Below are 13,982 nucleotides of genomic sequence, written 5' to 3'. Positions count from 1 at the left end.
TCAGGTTGATGGTTGGACTTGATGATCTTGAAGGTCTTTTCCAGCCTAAATGATTCTGTGATTGTGTGATAAACATGGGACTAATGCACATGCTTAGAATAAAACAGACATATCTCAGTATCTCATGCCCTTAAATACACTATTGCTTGTTATATTTTGTATTAAATTTCCCAAAGGAGTCTTTCCTAGTCATAGAACTAATCTTGCAAACTGATTCAATTAAACGTTGATGTATCAGTAGAGTAACTTTGGAATTTATTTTTCAGAGAAACATTATGTGATTACTAATACAACACGGGGTTTCTTCTTTGGTTCTTTTCAAATTTCAATGTAACACAGTCACATTTCTCTTTCTTTTCAGGTGCTATTCAGCATCATGTGTCACATTACAATAATTCACATATAACTAAATGGCAACCTTTTAAAGCTCCTGTATCCTGTATTACTGCTGGTGAGAGCAGCCAGAAGACTATTATCAAGCCTTCTTCTAGGATGAATGAATTGTTTTCTTCCTCTGCAAACAGTAAGAATGCTGCTTTGTTGAATATCACTATAATAACAAGTAAAGAACAAAAATTCTGTTAAAATCACTAAAAGACTCCTTGGCCTAGTCATGAACTTCTACTTGTAAAGCTGTACATTAAATTTACAATTACATAAATAAATAGGTAATTTATATTCCCAAGAAGAATTCAAGTAACTCTATTTACAAATGAGAATATAATGTCACCTTGGATATGTAGATCCTGACTTGCAGGTGAAAATAGTGATTTGCATCTTCAGCTTGTATGCGTGGAAATTTAAATTAGAACTTAATTTTCATTTTGAAACCTGATGGTTTGATTATGAAAATGTACTGTTACACCAGACAAAACTGAGATAAATTTGAAGTACAATGTCTAAGTTAGGCCTCTCTATCTGAGGGAAAATACTATATAGTGCATATAATCCACATCTGGATTTTATAGTCCTATCCTAAGATTAAACTAAATACGCCTTAGAAGCACCTGTTTCACTGTTCACTGTAGGAAAATAAATCTAGAGAGATCCAATGCAAACATCCATAAGATAGACATTTAAACTTTGACAGAGAAATTTATTCACCATTAATAGTTTTGCTTCTTTATCATGTTTTTACATGTGTTTATTTTATTTTTGTATGCATCTCATTTAAGGTGTTGTTCCTGTTACACGACAAAAACAGATTTTTGACAACTGTGAACATATGCACAGAACTTTTTCAGAACAGGGAAGGCAAACTGTGGCATCTAAAAAGACATCTACTCATCATACACAGGTAAATATTTGATACTATTAAAAAAAAAAAGCTTATTTTTCCTCAAAATTTAAAGAATTTCAGGTATATCAAAGATTTGTTCTATGTCACAATTTTGAATCAATGTGCTAAGTCAGCTTGCTGTCACTACTAATGAAAATAATACAATCAACTTCAATACATCTACTGAATTAGTATGCACTAATATTTTTGCACTTGAAACATTTAGTGATATGAAATAATAAATAAAAATGTTCAGAAAGTAATACAGTTACCTTAAATTACACTTAAAATAGTTTTAAAATATTTTGATAGAATTCGTTATATGCTGTCCAGCTGAGTCCTATTCAATCTGCATTTGATCCAGCACAAAGTATGAATAACACCTACAAGTCTGAAGAAGGTATAGTAACACATCTCACTTCAATTTTTTGTTATACATAAAGTAGTGACCTAATGTAGGCACTGTGTAACATCACTTGTGTCTTTTAGCGTCAGTGATTCTAGTTTGTTGTCTAGACCTATTTTTTTTTCACAGAAATGTAAAATACAGCATTATATGTTATGACATTGATGGTTTTATAAATGCATAAGAACAAATAGTCAAGTTTAATTCTGTTCCCGATTGCATTTAGCTGTATGATAGCTGTATGTATCATACAAAACAGTATGATATGGACAGGTATTGGTTTATTATATATTTGCAAGACTAGTAGAACTTGCTCTGGAACAAGTCATCCCCATTGTAAAACACATTAGTGATCTTAATTATATAATTTTATAACATATCATGCTTCTTGACTGCCATCTTTTTGATCTTTTAATGTGAATTTTATGTTTCACAGACCCATAGTCACAAAAGCAAGCAGTATATTTAAATGTCATGAGCTCTTCTCGCTTGAGTTTACCCCTGTAATCTCATCAGTTTCAGAAAGCACTGCTCAGTTTCTTATGGCAGAAAAACTAGCAAGTACACCAGCTGCAGAAGATGAAATCCTGGCAGCTATGGAAGGTGTGCAACCAGCAAGACAACCCTTTCTGCTTAACAGGGCTCCGTGTCTAGGCATGAGTGCACTTTCAGTAGAAGAAGAGAAGATTTTCCAGTCTCTTGATCGTCTCAATCAAAGGCTACAAAGTAAGTTTGATAATAAATAGGATCCTACATCAAGTGGTTAAGTAACTTTATATTTTGTTGTCTTGGATTAGTTTGGATTAAAAACATTAATCTCATGATAGAAATCTCTTTTCCTCTTATTTTCTTGTCATTATTCTTTGCTAACTGTAGCAAACAGTAGATCAAAATCATTAAACCTTCTTATAGTCAACAGAATTAATTTAAAATAATGGTGACTTTGCCTTTGTCAAAAGGCAAAAAAAGAAATCAAAATATGATTGGAGGACACCTTCAGAAACTAGTTCAGCCCTTCAGAAACAGCTCAACAGTAGCTGTTGTTTGTAATTGATGTTTCTCAAAATTGTGCTTTAAACAAGTACAAGCCTCACTTAGGAATCTCTTCCAATGCTTATCCATCCAGTTTTTTTTTTCAATTATTTTTTGCAAATAATTACTCTTTATTATATACTTTGTATTTTCGCATATCTAACCTTTTATAATGAAGTTTTCATTTTCTTTATTCTAGTCTCTTGGAATGTTCTTCTCTGTGAACTCTTAAGGAAATGCAGTTCTGAGATTGCTGCAGCCAAATCTAAATGTTTATGTGAATATCACTTGCACAAATACTTTTAAAATGTCAGACTTACCTGAGCTTTCTACACCCCGTTCTTTTTCTATGCCAGACCAATTTCTTACCAGCTTTATGCCAGTGTTTCTTAATATGAGCTATCTGATCACAGTTGACATTTTGTTGAAGAATGTTGAGAAAAAGTCCATTCCTGGTATTTTTCTCTCCAGTGGATAAATGCTTTCATTGGTCATTCTATTAGAGCTAACATACATGTAGAATTAACTTACTATTTAGTCTCTTGCTACTGTATCTTGTGGTTAGTACTTGCTTTGACCTACATGATGGAATTGCCATGCCTGGTGTGGATGTGGTGCTTAGGGGCGTGTTTTAGTGATGGACTTGGTAGTGTTAGGCTGATGGTTGGACATGATCTTAAGGGTCTTTTCCAACCAAAATGATTCTATGATTCTTTGATACCATGATCATGCAGGTCTTTTATAAAAATTCTCAGTAGTTTTACAGTTTCTGCATTTTGTGTGTTCCGTCCTTTCCAAGACAACATTCTCAGACATATGGTTTAATTTTTAGGTAGTCTCCTGTGGAGCCGTGAGTTGGACTTGATGATTCTTATGACCTTATGTCCCTTCCAGCTTGGGATATTCTATCATCCCATGATACAGTATTGGAAATCAATGGGGGACCTTGTGACTTAGTCCATGTGGTCTCTTCATGGCTTTCCATACATTGGAATAACTTGTGCTTGTCATTTTTGCTTTTTATGGAACTTCCAACTCTGCTGTTTTTTCCTTTCTGCTTGGATTTGTTTCATTTGAAATTTTACTTGCCAATTATTCAAGTTTACAGGAGTCTGTTTTCTTGAAGTCCATTGATTTTATTTTACTGTTCTACTTAACTTTCTTAGTGGACTGCATTACTTCATGGTCAGTTTACCAAAGTTTACCCCAATAGTTTGTGTTGCCCAGAATCATTCCAGACCAGGGCTTATTTTATGGCGTTAAACTCCAACACACTATCCATATGTTTCCACACCAAATGATGGATTGCTTGACTTTGAGGAAAAAGGTTTCAGTTTCCTGTAAATTGCAACAGCAGGATAGAAGAACTTTGCAACCTCTTAGAAACTTTCTGCAACTATAGCTTAAAATTCCAGCGCCCATCTAGCTGTGGTTCAGAATTTCCTGACACTGTACCTCATTCCTCTAGCTTCAAGGCAAATGGAAGTAAAGAATTCCTTCTTTTGTAGGAGAGGAGTTTTGGTATGAAGTGCTCAGGTCAATAAAGTATGCATTAGGAAACGAGAAATGCAAGAAAATACAAAAGAAATTGCTGTATAAATAACAGAGAAATTGAAAAAAAAAAAAAAGCAAATTCAGCAAAGGAATTGGAAGCAATAAAGCTGAAGTTTGCACAGTGTGAAAAAGAAAACTGAGGAAACTAAGAAAAGAACATAAGGAATATTAAAGTATAGAAGTCAATGGATTACAAATGAAGTGACTGTGCAAATTAAAATAATACATATATATGTGTATTCTAAATTTACCTTGCTTAATTATTTTGGAAATAAAATTGGTCATAGGAAGCTGTGAAATTTTACAGGTAGACATATGACATGGAAGTACATGGAAGTATGCACCTCTAAGTTAGTAAGTAAAGTGTTATAAGTAAAGTACTTACATGACACATAAGTACATGGCATTTTAAACCATTTTTATTCACCTTTTTCAGCTTTGTTTTCACATGTTACCAAGTTAAGTGCCTGAAACTGCGTAACTTTGTAGGTTTTGGGTTTTTGTTGTTTGCTTTTTTTTTTTTTTTTTTTTTTTTTTGTTATTGTTGGTTTTGTTGGTTTTGATTGTTTTTTTGTTTAATAAGTTAGTCACTAACCAATCTAAGTCTGGAAGTTTTGTTGCCAGCTTTAGCACCTGACACACTTTTCTATAGATTTAGATTTCTTTATAGACACAGTAGATTTTTTTTTCCAGATATCTAGCTGAATTTTTTTAAAATACAGATGTGTCGTATACTTCAACAGATATCAGTAGAGGAAAAAAGAACAGTTCTATTAAACTACATTTCCACAATCTTCATGAAGTTTTGTGCTGAATATTTGATTGTGAATCATATTTCTATTCCAGTATTTGGTTTAAATAATATTTATCATATACTTTGATTCTACTTTTAGATGTTCAAGAAGCCATTACCAGAAATCCATCTGCCTCAGGTGTTTTACAGATAATCACTCCTTTAGTAAGTATACTAAATAAGTTCAGCTTTATTCCTATTCAGCTATATTTACTATAAACTGACCTACTTTCCTACAAAGTGGCTTATTTTATAGGAAAAATATAGTTGAAAATATTTACATCGATCTGTTTAACTGGCTTGCCAGACTTTCAGCATTCTATTTATGTAAAAAGTAATACATTAATGAACTTTGTATTACTGTAATCAGGCTTTGAGAGTTTATACCCGACTGCCTTATCCTCTGGCTTCAGTTCCCTTTTGAAATCTGAAGACACCTGCAAAGTCCAAGAAGTTTCAAGAACTTTTAAGGAATAATAATGTAGCAGGGTCCATTTGAACTATATATAACTCATAATTAATTTGTATTTCATAATAATTTTGAGAGGAGAGGGAGAATAATGTGTGGTAGTGCATAAAATAATTGGTAATACAATTAATTGTTACTTGGACTTGCAGATGTAAGTGATGGGTATTACCTTTCTTCAGTAAGTGTTTATGTTTTGGCTCATGTATTCTAGTTCTTGTCAGTTTGAAACGAAATAATCATGATACCTGCCATATAAAGAACTGAATAGGGAAATAAGTGCACAATGTGCAAAATTTACATTTCAAATGATCAGTTTGTAATTCAGAAGTAAGTATTTATGTTCCTGTAATATCAATCTCCTCCTTTAATGTATATTTGTTAGGAAATGTATATTTGTATATTTTGAAGCTAATGTATATTAATGTTTATTTACTTAGGAAAAAAATACAGCCAGATGACTGTATACTTCATATACTTTATGTACTTACCTTCACATACTTCATATACTTGACTGGATAAAAACTAGATTTTATAAGCTCTCTAACAAAAATGTTAGAGAAAATACTTTTTATTCAGAAGGCTTTTGCCACTTACTGAGTTTGAAACTAGAAGAAAAAAAAAAAAAAAAAGAACATTTTTGAGGCCCCTAAATTCAACATGGTTGCCTAGTTTTGAAGTGGTACTGTGTAAAGCACCACGTTATCTCTGTTCTTGTGGGCCTTAATATGTGAGACTTGGAACCTCAGCTTCATTTCCTCTGCCTCCTATCTTAAGAATTTAATTCCTAATGGACAACAACTTTAAAAATATGTTATTTTTCAGCAATTAGTGTAGCAATAAAGTTACCTTTTTTGGGTCTAACTGTCTTGTACTATAGCATTTTTGAGCCTGTGGGTTTCTCTGGGGATTTCTTCATAGCTCATCCTACTTTAAAAAAAAAAAAAAATAGCTGCTCTCCCTACCAATGCACGTTTCTGTCGGCCAGTAGTCAGTCTTTTTGGCAAGCTGATCATGAATGAACAAACATTTCTTCCATTAATTCTTCATCTACAGCATTTTTATTTTATGAATAAAATAAAAACACTAGTCTCCGTAAGTTCTCTGATGGCCATTTAAGAGCTTTCTTTCCATACTGTTATATACTTAATCATTTAAACAGGAGTGTGGACCTGTAGATACAGATACAGATCTCAGGCACTGGCTTGGAAATTTTCTCAACGATGAGTGCACAACTGTTGTGCAAGCTCCCAGCTGCAGAAAAAGAGCAGATAACTGAGGTTAAATTCTTAACATATATACATATAATGAAAAAGAGATCACATTGATACTGTCAAATGATGTTTCTTGAATGTTATACATAATTACATTTCTGGTTTTGCACATATACATCTCATTATTCTCCATTTTATTATAGAGTATTCAGCAATCTATATCCTCCCCTTTGGTGAATACTACAGTAACCTCACAGCAGTACCAGAATGCATCAGCTACCAATCAATTGCAATTGCACAGGAAATACTGATATTCTCTTAAAAAAGCTGCTCCAGTATATTGCAGCATTATGTATTTTTTTATGTGTGTATTATTTGACACTATAAAATTAGCCACAAAATAAAGATGAAAGCAGTAACTCGAGTAATGAATGTCAATTGACTGTTAAGCATTTTTAGGATAATTAAGTCTATTTTATTATGCACTTTATTGTAAAACACTGTATATTAAAACAATGAAAATACCTCACATTTTTAGCATTTATATTGGTAGTGTAAATTTCCTGTACCTGTAATTAAAGTGAAAAGAAAAAAAAAAATCACTACTTAGATTATGTGTAAACCATTCTCCTAAATTCCTGTGTTTTTTAAGATTTGCTAATAGATTCTATTACATTTGTAAATGACACATTGTAAAAGTGATATGATTATCAGTAAATAATGCATGGAGTTTCACCTTTTTCCTTTATATCAGTGGCTGTATTGCAAATTATTGCAGACTGTCTGTTGCCCTTATTCAGTAGTTACATCTGATGGTGCCGAAACTGACTGTGCTCCCAGCATCATACTTCTTCTGCTTCTCCTTCATACTTCTACTGCTCCTGCACTTCTTCCTGAATTTGTTGGAGATTCCTGTTCTCCAGCTTTACTCAACGTTTTTCAACATTTGCACTTAAAGAGCAGTTCTTCCTCAGCTCCTCATGTGAAGGAACCCAGGCTGAAATTGGCAGGAAATTAGAAAGAAAAATTCCTGGGGAAGGACAAGTACAACAAAGGGTATGTAGATGCACTTTCACTGAAGCACAGTGGGGAAACCTTTATACGTCAATGGCAGCTTTGGGCTAAAATAATTATTCTAGAATCACAACACCATAAGTACTCAGCTAGCTCAACAGTAAAATGTGATTTTGGTTTTTCCTCATGAGCTTTACCTTGGTAATCCACATTACACAATCTCCACATAAGGAGAATTAAAAGCAACCAAAGTGGGGACAACAGGCCTGGAGAGGAGGACTCCATTCCTGTTTTTAAGATACACAGATGGAGCCAAATAATATATTCTGCATAAGTGTATATATATCCCAAGAACATGACTAAGTGTCTTTCTGCAGAGCTTGGTGCACTTGCAGTTGCCTTTGTAAGTGGTTATTTTGAAGGGCAATTTGGTTTTGACAGTCTTGGACTGACAGATTATGCATTGGTCCTTCAATTTTAAGTTCACCTGCTGCATGACTATTAACATGTCAACAGATTTGTTTTGGTGATGTTTGGTGATAAACCTGTCTGTACTGTTATACCAGTTCTAGAGCAAAGGCCTTTTGTTAGTTAACTAGAATGACACCTAAATCTGTGAGATTTGATAATTTTTAAGGAGCAGTAACTTTTTAACCTCCTCTCTTTTTCTCTTCCTCTGCTGTTTCAGTGCAAAGTAAATACTGCAAAAAGCTGTAGAAGCCATACACAATGCACAGAACCAGTCAACAAATCTAAGCTGGTAACCATCTTCAAGAAACAATAAAAGCAATTTACTAAATCTCTGAATTTATAATTCCCTATTAGATGTCTGATTTTCCTTTCATTATCTATACAGTAAAAATTGTGGGGTTGGCTTTGGGATTTAAGCACTCGTATTTCCATCAGAGTGCTGCCTAAATGCTATGCAGTGTTATTGCTAGCCTTTGTTAGAGTGTACGGGAGCTTAGAAGAGTTGTATTTCAGGAGTGGGCCGAGTGCTCTACCAGTGCAACCACAGAAACATGCAGTCAGAAGGACATAAGCACTTCTCTGGATAGAACACATCTTCACAAAAGAAGCAATCAAAAGATATTTCACAAAAGAATTTTTTTAACTTTATTTCCCATCATACCAAGACCACCACACCAGTACCTTTAATTAGTGCTGCCATGCTTAGGAGGGAACCAACCTGTCAAACAGAGACAAAAGGAAAACAAGTGCCCAATACAGAAATGGACAGTTTATCAGGGTATTAGGGCTACCTGCTGATGGGTGATATCTGCCACAATTAAGACTAGCTACACGGGGCAAATAGCAGCAGAATTTTTACAAAGGAAGTTTAGGGAAAGATTGTTTTTCTCAAAACAACATTTTGAAGAATGGAAGGGTGCTACCTTTCTCCTCTAGCTAGGCACTGCAACATCTTTGGGGGAAAAAATCTGATAGACTTGAAAGGGCTGACTTCAGTCTGGAGCCTGTTAAGGTAAATTGTACTTAAACACCAAAACTGCAGAAACCCGGAGTCCCCTTCTGATTGCTGTTGCCATCTGCCCTGTCCCTGCTTCCAGAAGGGGGAAGCTGCAGCTGCAGCCCACAAGCCTAAAGGATTGCAATGTGTGTCAGCACTTACAAGGTCTTTGGTGCTCAAATACATGTTAAATACCCAACAGAAGACATCCGTGTATCTTCAGGGCAAATGAACAAAGGCCTTCTGAGTTTGATTTTAGAATTGGTTTGCACTGAAAAAACTCAGCCCTCACATCTCTGTATGCAGTATGCTGCAACATTCCAGTATGGCGAGGATTTAATATTTAAATAGTGAGGGATGGCGAGGATTTAATATTTAAATAGTGAGGGAAAGTTTCTCCACAGAGATTAAGAGAGGGAAAGCAAATAATCCAAATACCAGAGGCCATGGATCAAAAACAACCCTTGCTAGTCAGCAAGCCAGAATGTCAGCTTAACCAGGTTTCTTCTCCCATTAATCGGTTTAGGTGGCAAAAGAAAAGCCAGAGAGTCAGCTTCCTCTCGTAATTACACAGTGAGATTTTTCAAAACCAGGTGCCTACATTTAAGTTTCTAGGAAAATATTTTCAAGTAGGATACTTGATTTAGGGTTACAGGCTTCAACTCAAAGACAATAGCTTTGTTTCTTAGGTTACTTTGACTCCTTTGACAATATTAAAGTATAGTTTTTGTTTTGGTGTCTCAACAGTGTGATTCTCAGAAGTAAGGAATGTGCATTAGGGCAGCGAGCCCAGGGGCAGCTGCTGGATTTTGAGCACTTCAGAAGAGCCAACGAGCCCTTTTGTTCCCATTACTTGACGGTTATTCTTCAGACTGATATTTACAGATCTTTCTATTCATCGCACAGAAATAAATGATGATGATGATGGTAAATAATAATAAAGCAGATAACTTTATTTTTCAAGTTAACTGCACAAAAATCAACAAGATTGGTTTAGACACAAACATTAAAATTTGGGTACCTTAGACTTCCTCCTAAAACTCTTCAGTCTGCCTGCCAATTTTGTTGCTTTTCAAATAAATTAGTCCATATTCTTTCTAAAATCAAATTTTAGTATGTAAACATATGGAAACCAGGTTAAAATTATGGTTTCCAATGCAAGCCTAAACGGTCTCCCTCAAAAATAACCTTGTATCCTCAGTACATGTCCTTTGCCATTTGGTGAAGTATGCTTTAAGCAAAAAGCTAAGTCCAATAGGTCACATGAAGTCACACAGGGAAGCTGGAGCTCAAAAATTAATTCTTCATTGCTAAAATTAAACATTCACATTTCACAGAAAGCAAATGTGTTTTTCTTCTTGGAAAGAATTTTTGCTGCTTTACTCTCCCTCTTATTCCAGTTTGCTCCTTGAGGCTCAACACTGGGTGAATTGGCCCATCCACGAATCGTGGATTTGTAAGGGATATGTACCTGTGGTGTAACATTGTACTAACACAACTGCTTACTAGTATAATATTTCACTAATACTATTCACAATATTTTACTACTACTACTAAATAATGTACTACTAATGCTACTAATACTACTACCCAGGCAAACCCAATTGTGATGACCACTGTGGAGATCAGAGGCCTGCAAGCAAGCCGTAAGGCTCCAGGGTGAAATGAACACAATTTCAGCATGAGATGGCAGCTCCCCAACTGCTCTGTGGCTGTTTGGATGTGTAATGATCAACCTGGCCCAGATTTACTCATTAAGAGAAAGTTACAGCAGTGTTATAGGCACAGCACGGTCTTCAACCTGTCAACTAATACAAGGCAGCAGCCAGGGAGAATGTCCCCAACAGGTCCCAAACGGCAGCAGAGCAGAGCTGGATGAGGGTGTCATTGGCAGCCTCCCACCAGGAGAAGGACGGGGTTAAGAGAAAGAAGCTGAGGTTAACACACTCTTGATGCCCACCAGGGGTCTGCAGGGCAGAAAAGCACTCCAGGCAAAGTCCCCTTCTCCACATCCTATGCAGCAGCCTCCAAAGCCAGGAAGAGGATTCTCTTCCTTTCCATTTGGGAGTGCTACACAGGCTAACAGCCACTGCCCACTGCAGCACTTGCAGCTAGGTGTTAGGGAGGCAGGAGGCAATGGACCTGAGGACCTTATTGGGGTGGGAAAGGGCCGTGGCTGCTGGTGGTGCCATGGAGGCAGCAGCTGTGGATGTTATGGATGGGTCAAGCTGCAGGGACATGACATGTCCTCGGTGCTGGTGTGGACAGGCAAGGAGATGGGGCCTGGCTGGGTTGCAGCTGGGGCTGCCACAGCAGCCAGGGCTTTTTGGACAAGACTCTCCATCCCCTGCTGGCATTTTCAACCATCCAGGGGCAGCAGGGGCCTTGCTGGCTGGTGAGGCCTTGGTGCTGGCAATAACTGCAGTGGTGATGGGAGGCAAGAGGGGGCTGGGAGGAGCCAGAGACCTTCCTCCTCTGCGGTGGTTTTGCTCGGGTGGGCAGCTGGGCGCCGCTCGGGGAGAGGAGGTGGTCTTGGTGAACTGATCCGGCATGGGCTGCCCACAGGCAGCAGCTCTTCAAGAACTGCTCCAGATATGGGTCCGTACCACGAGGTCCATCTCTCAGAAGCGAACTGGTCCAGCCTGGATCCCCCCCATGGGCAGCAGCTCCTGCCAGGTCACCTGCTCCTGCGTGGTCTCCTCTCCACGGGCTACAGGTCCGGCCCAGAATCTGCTCCGGAAGGGGTCTTCCACAGGCCGCAATCTCTCCATCGGTGCAGGTCCACCTGCTCCACCGTGGTCTCCTCCACAGGCTGCAGTGTGGAACCCTGCTCCACCGTGGTACTCCATGGGCTGCAGGGGGACAGCCTGCTTCACCATGGTCCTCACCACAGGCCGCAGGGGACTTCTGCTCCGGCGCCTGGAGCACCTCTCCCCCTCCTTCTTCACTGACCTTGGCGCCTGCGAGGCTGTCCTCACTCCTCTCACTCTCCCAGCTGCTGTATGGCACTGCTTTTTTTTTTCCCCTGTCTTAAGTATGCTCTTGCAGAGGCGCAAAACAACATCGCTTATTGGCTCGGCTCTGGTCAGCAGTGGGGCCCTTACCAAACATGGGGCAGCTTCTAGATCCTTCTCACAGAAGCCACATCTACGGCCCCCTGCTACCAAAACCTTGCCATGTAAACCCACTACACTCCTCCAGCCACTGTTCCAGCTAATTTGCTTTCCTAAGGAAAAAATATTTTCTGCAGCTTCCAGATTCAGAGGGTAATGGACCTGCAGCATTGTGAAGGGACTGGCCAGCTGTACTCCGTGTTTCAAACATTTTAAATGCTATGTTTGCTGTCAAAAGTAGCACACATAAACCTTTAATGACATCTGAGGAGCAGCCAGCATTTGTGTAAAATGGCAGAGGTAAACATTGCCTTTCTACATAGCTGCACACTGTTAGGATTGAGGGTAACTCGAAACATTTGAGACTAAAAAGCACTCCTGAGAGTTGCATTTACTGGTCTTAGTAAATGTACATGTAAATGTACAGTATTTAGTACACAGGTCTTTGAGTTGTATGGCAGAAGCCATGGTAAAGCTCCTGCTGTGGTGGAGAATGGGACTGATGCTGTCAAGTTCTACGGACAAAGCCTGAATGACAACGCACATTAGAAAAGAAATCAGCAAACGATGGACAGACTGAATATGGGGAGCAACACCAAAAACATGCGGCTGTTGGTGTGTGGGAATGATCAGACTCACTTCTCATCAAGCACAATGAAACACTTAAATCTGCTCAATCACATAGAGAGGAGGTTCCATATTCTTTAATCATCCTTATCATAATATTCATAATAGATGGCTCATAATGATTCCTGCTCTAACACCACTGCTTTTATAAGAGAGAATTCACCCAGGGTGAATTTGATCCCATATAACTAGAGATGACTCCACAATGTTTTTGGAATTGTATTTCAAATTGTAGCCACAGGATTCTTCAATATTGAATATAAATCCCAAGCCAGCAACAATGGTGGCACTAATCCAGGTGACAGAAGTGACTGTGGGTGACACAAATCTACATATAATCTACTATTGTATATATTAATTTTGTGTTTGAGAAGGAAGGAATTGTTCAGCATTTGTATTTAATTTGTATCCAATAGTTCATGCTCTTTCAGAGTGACAGGGAGAGAAACAATAAAGAAAAGAGGAAAAAGAAAGGAAAGGAAAAAAAAGGAAAGGAAAGGAAAGGAAAGGAAAGGAAAGGAAAGGAAAGGAAAGGAAAGGAAAGGAAGGAAAGGAAAGGAAAGGAAAGGAAAGGAAAGGAAAGGAAAGGAAAGAAAAGAAAAGAAAAGAAAAGAAAAGAAAAGAAAAGAAAAGAAAAGAAAAGAAAAGAAAAGAAAAGAAAAAAGAAAAAAAGAAAAAAAGAAAAAAGAAAAGAAAAGATGAACAGGGAAAAGAAAATGAACAGGGAAAAGGAACAGGGAAAAGGAACAGGGAAATGGAAAAGAGAAGGGGAAAGGGAAAGGGAAAGGGAAAGGGAAAGGGAAAGGGAAAGGGAAAGGGAAAGGGAAAGGAAAAGGAAAAGGAAAAGGAAAAGGAAAAGGAAAAGGAAAAGGAAAAGGAAAAGGAAAAGGAAAAGGAAAAGGAAAAGGAAAAAGGAAAAAGGAAAGAGGAAAGAGGAAAAGGAAAAGACACTTCCATGTACCCTTTTTTCAACTTTCAGCAACATCTGTTCATATTCAGGTTTTCCTACGGGTGCT

At 37.5% G+C, this 13,982-nt stretch overlaps 1 protein-coding gene across 5 annotated transcripts in view; it reads left to right on the top strand.

Annotated features, from left to right (window-relative positions):
• The window catches only part of CEP126 (centrosomal protein 126), a 38,926-nt gene extending 30,349 nt beyond the window's left edge, over positions 1–8,577 (top strand). For 2 of the 5 annotated variants that reach the window (XM_040544178.1, XM_040544179.1), the window contains 6 exons: positions 362–523; positions 1,176–1,297; positions 1,592–1,679; positions 2,202–2,411; positions 5,165–5,229; positions 6,948–7,284. In XM_040544178.1, coding sequence (XP_040400112.1) covers positions 362–523; positions 1,176–1,297; positions 1,592–1,679; positions 2,202–2,411; positions 5,165–5,229; positions 6,948–7,055 — 755 coding nt within the window. In that variant the 3' untranslated portion in view covers positions 7,056–7,284. Of the gene's footprint in view, positions 1–361; positions 524–1,175; positions 1,298–1,591; positions 1,680–2,201; positions 2,412–5,164; positions 5,230–6,947 lie in introns of those variants that run through there. The other 3 variants (XR_005816080.1, XM_040544177.1, XR_005816081.1) reach the window with 3 other exon arrangements.
• The last annotated feature ends 5,405 nt before the right edge of the window (positions 8,578–13,982 follow it).

This window comes from Cygnus olor, chromosome 1, assembly GCF_009769625.2.
Source record: "Cygnus olor isolate bCygOlo1 chromosome 1, bCygOlo1.pri.v2, whole genome shotgun sequence".
Classification (NCBI taxonomy): domain Eukaryota; kingdom Metazoa; phylum Chordata; class Aves; order Anseriformes; family Anatidae; genus Cygnus; species Cygnus olor.
The sequence above is the reverse complement of the archived record's forward strand: the minus strand, read 5'-3'. Positions and strand labels throughout refer to the sequence as shown.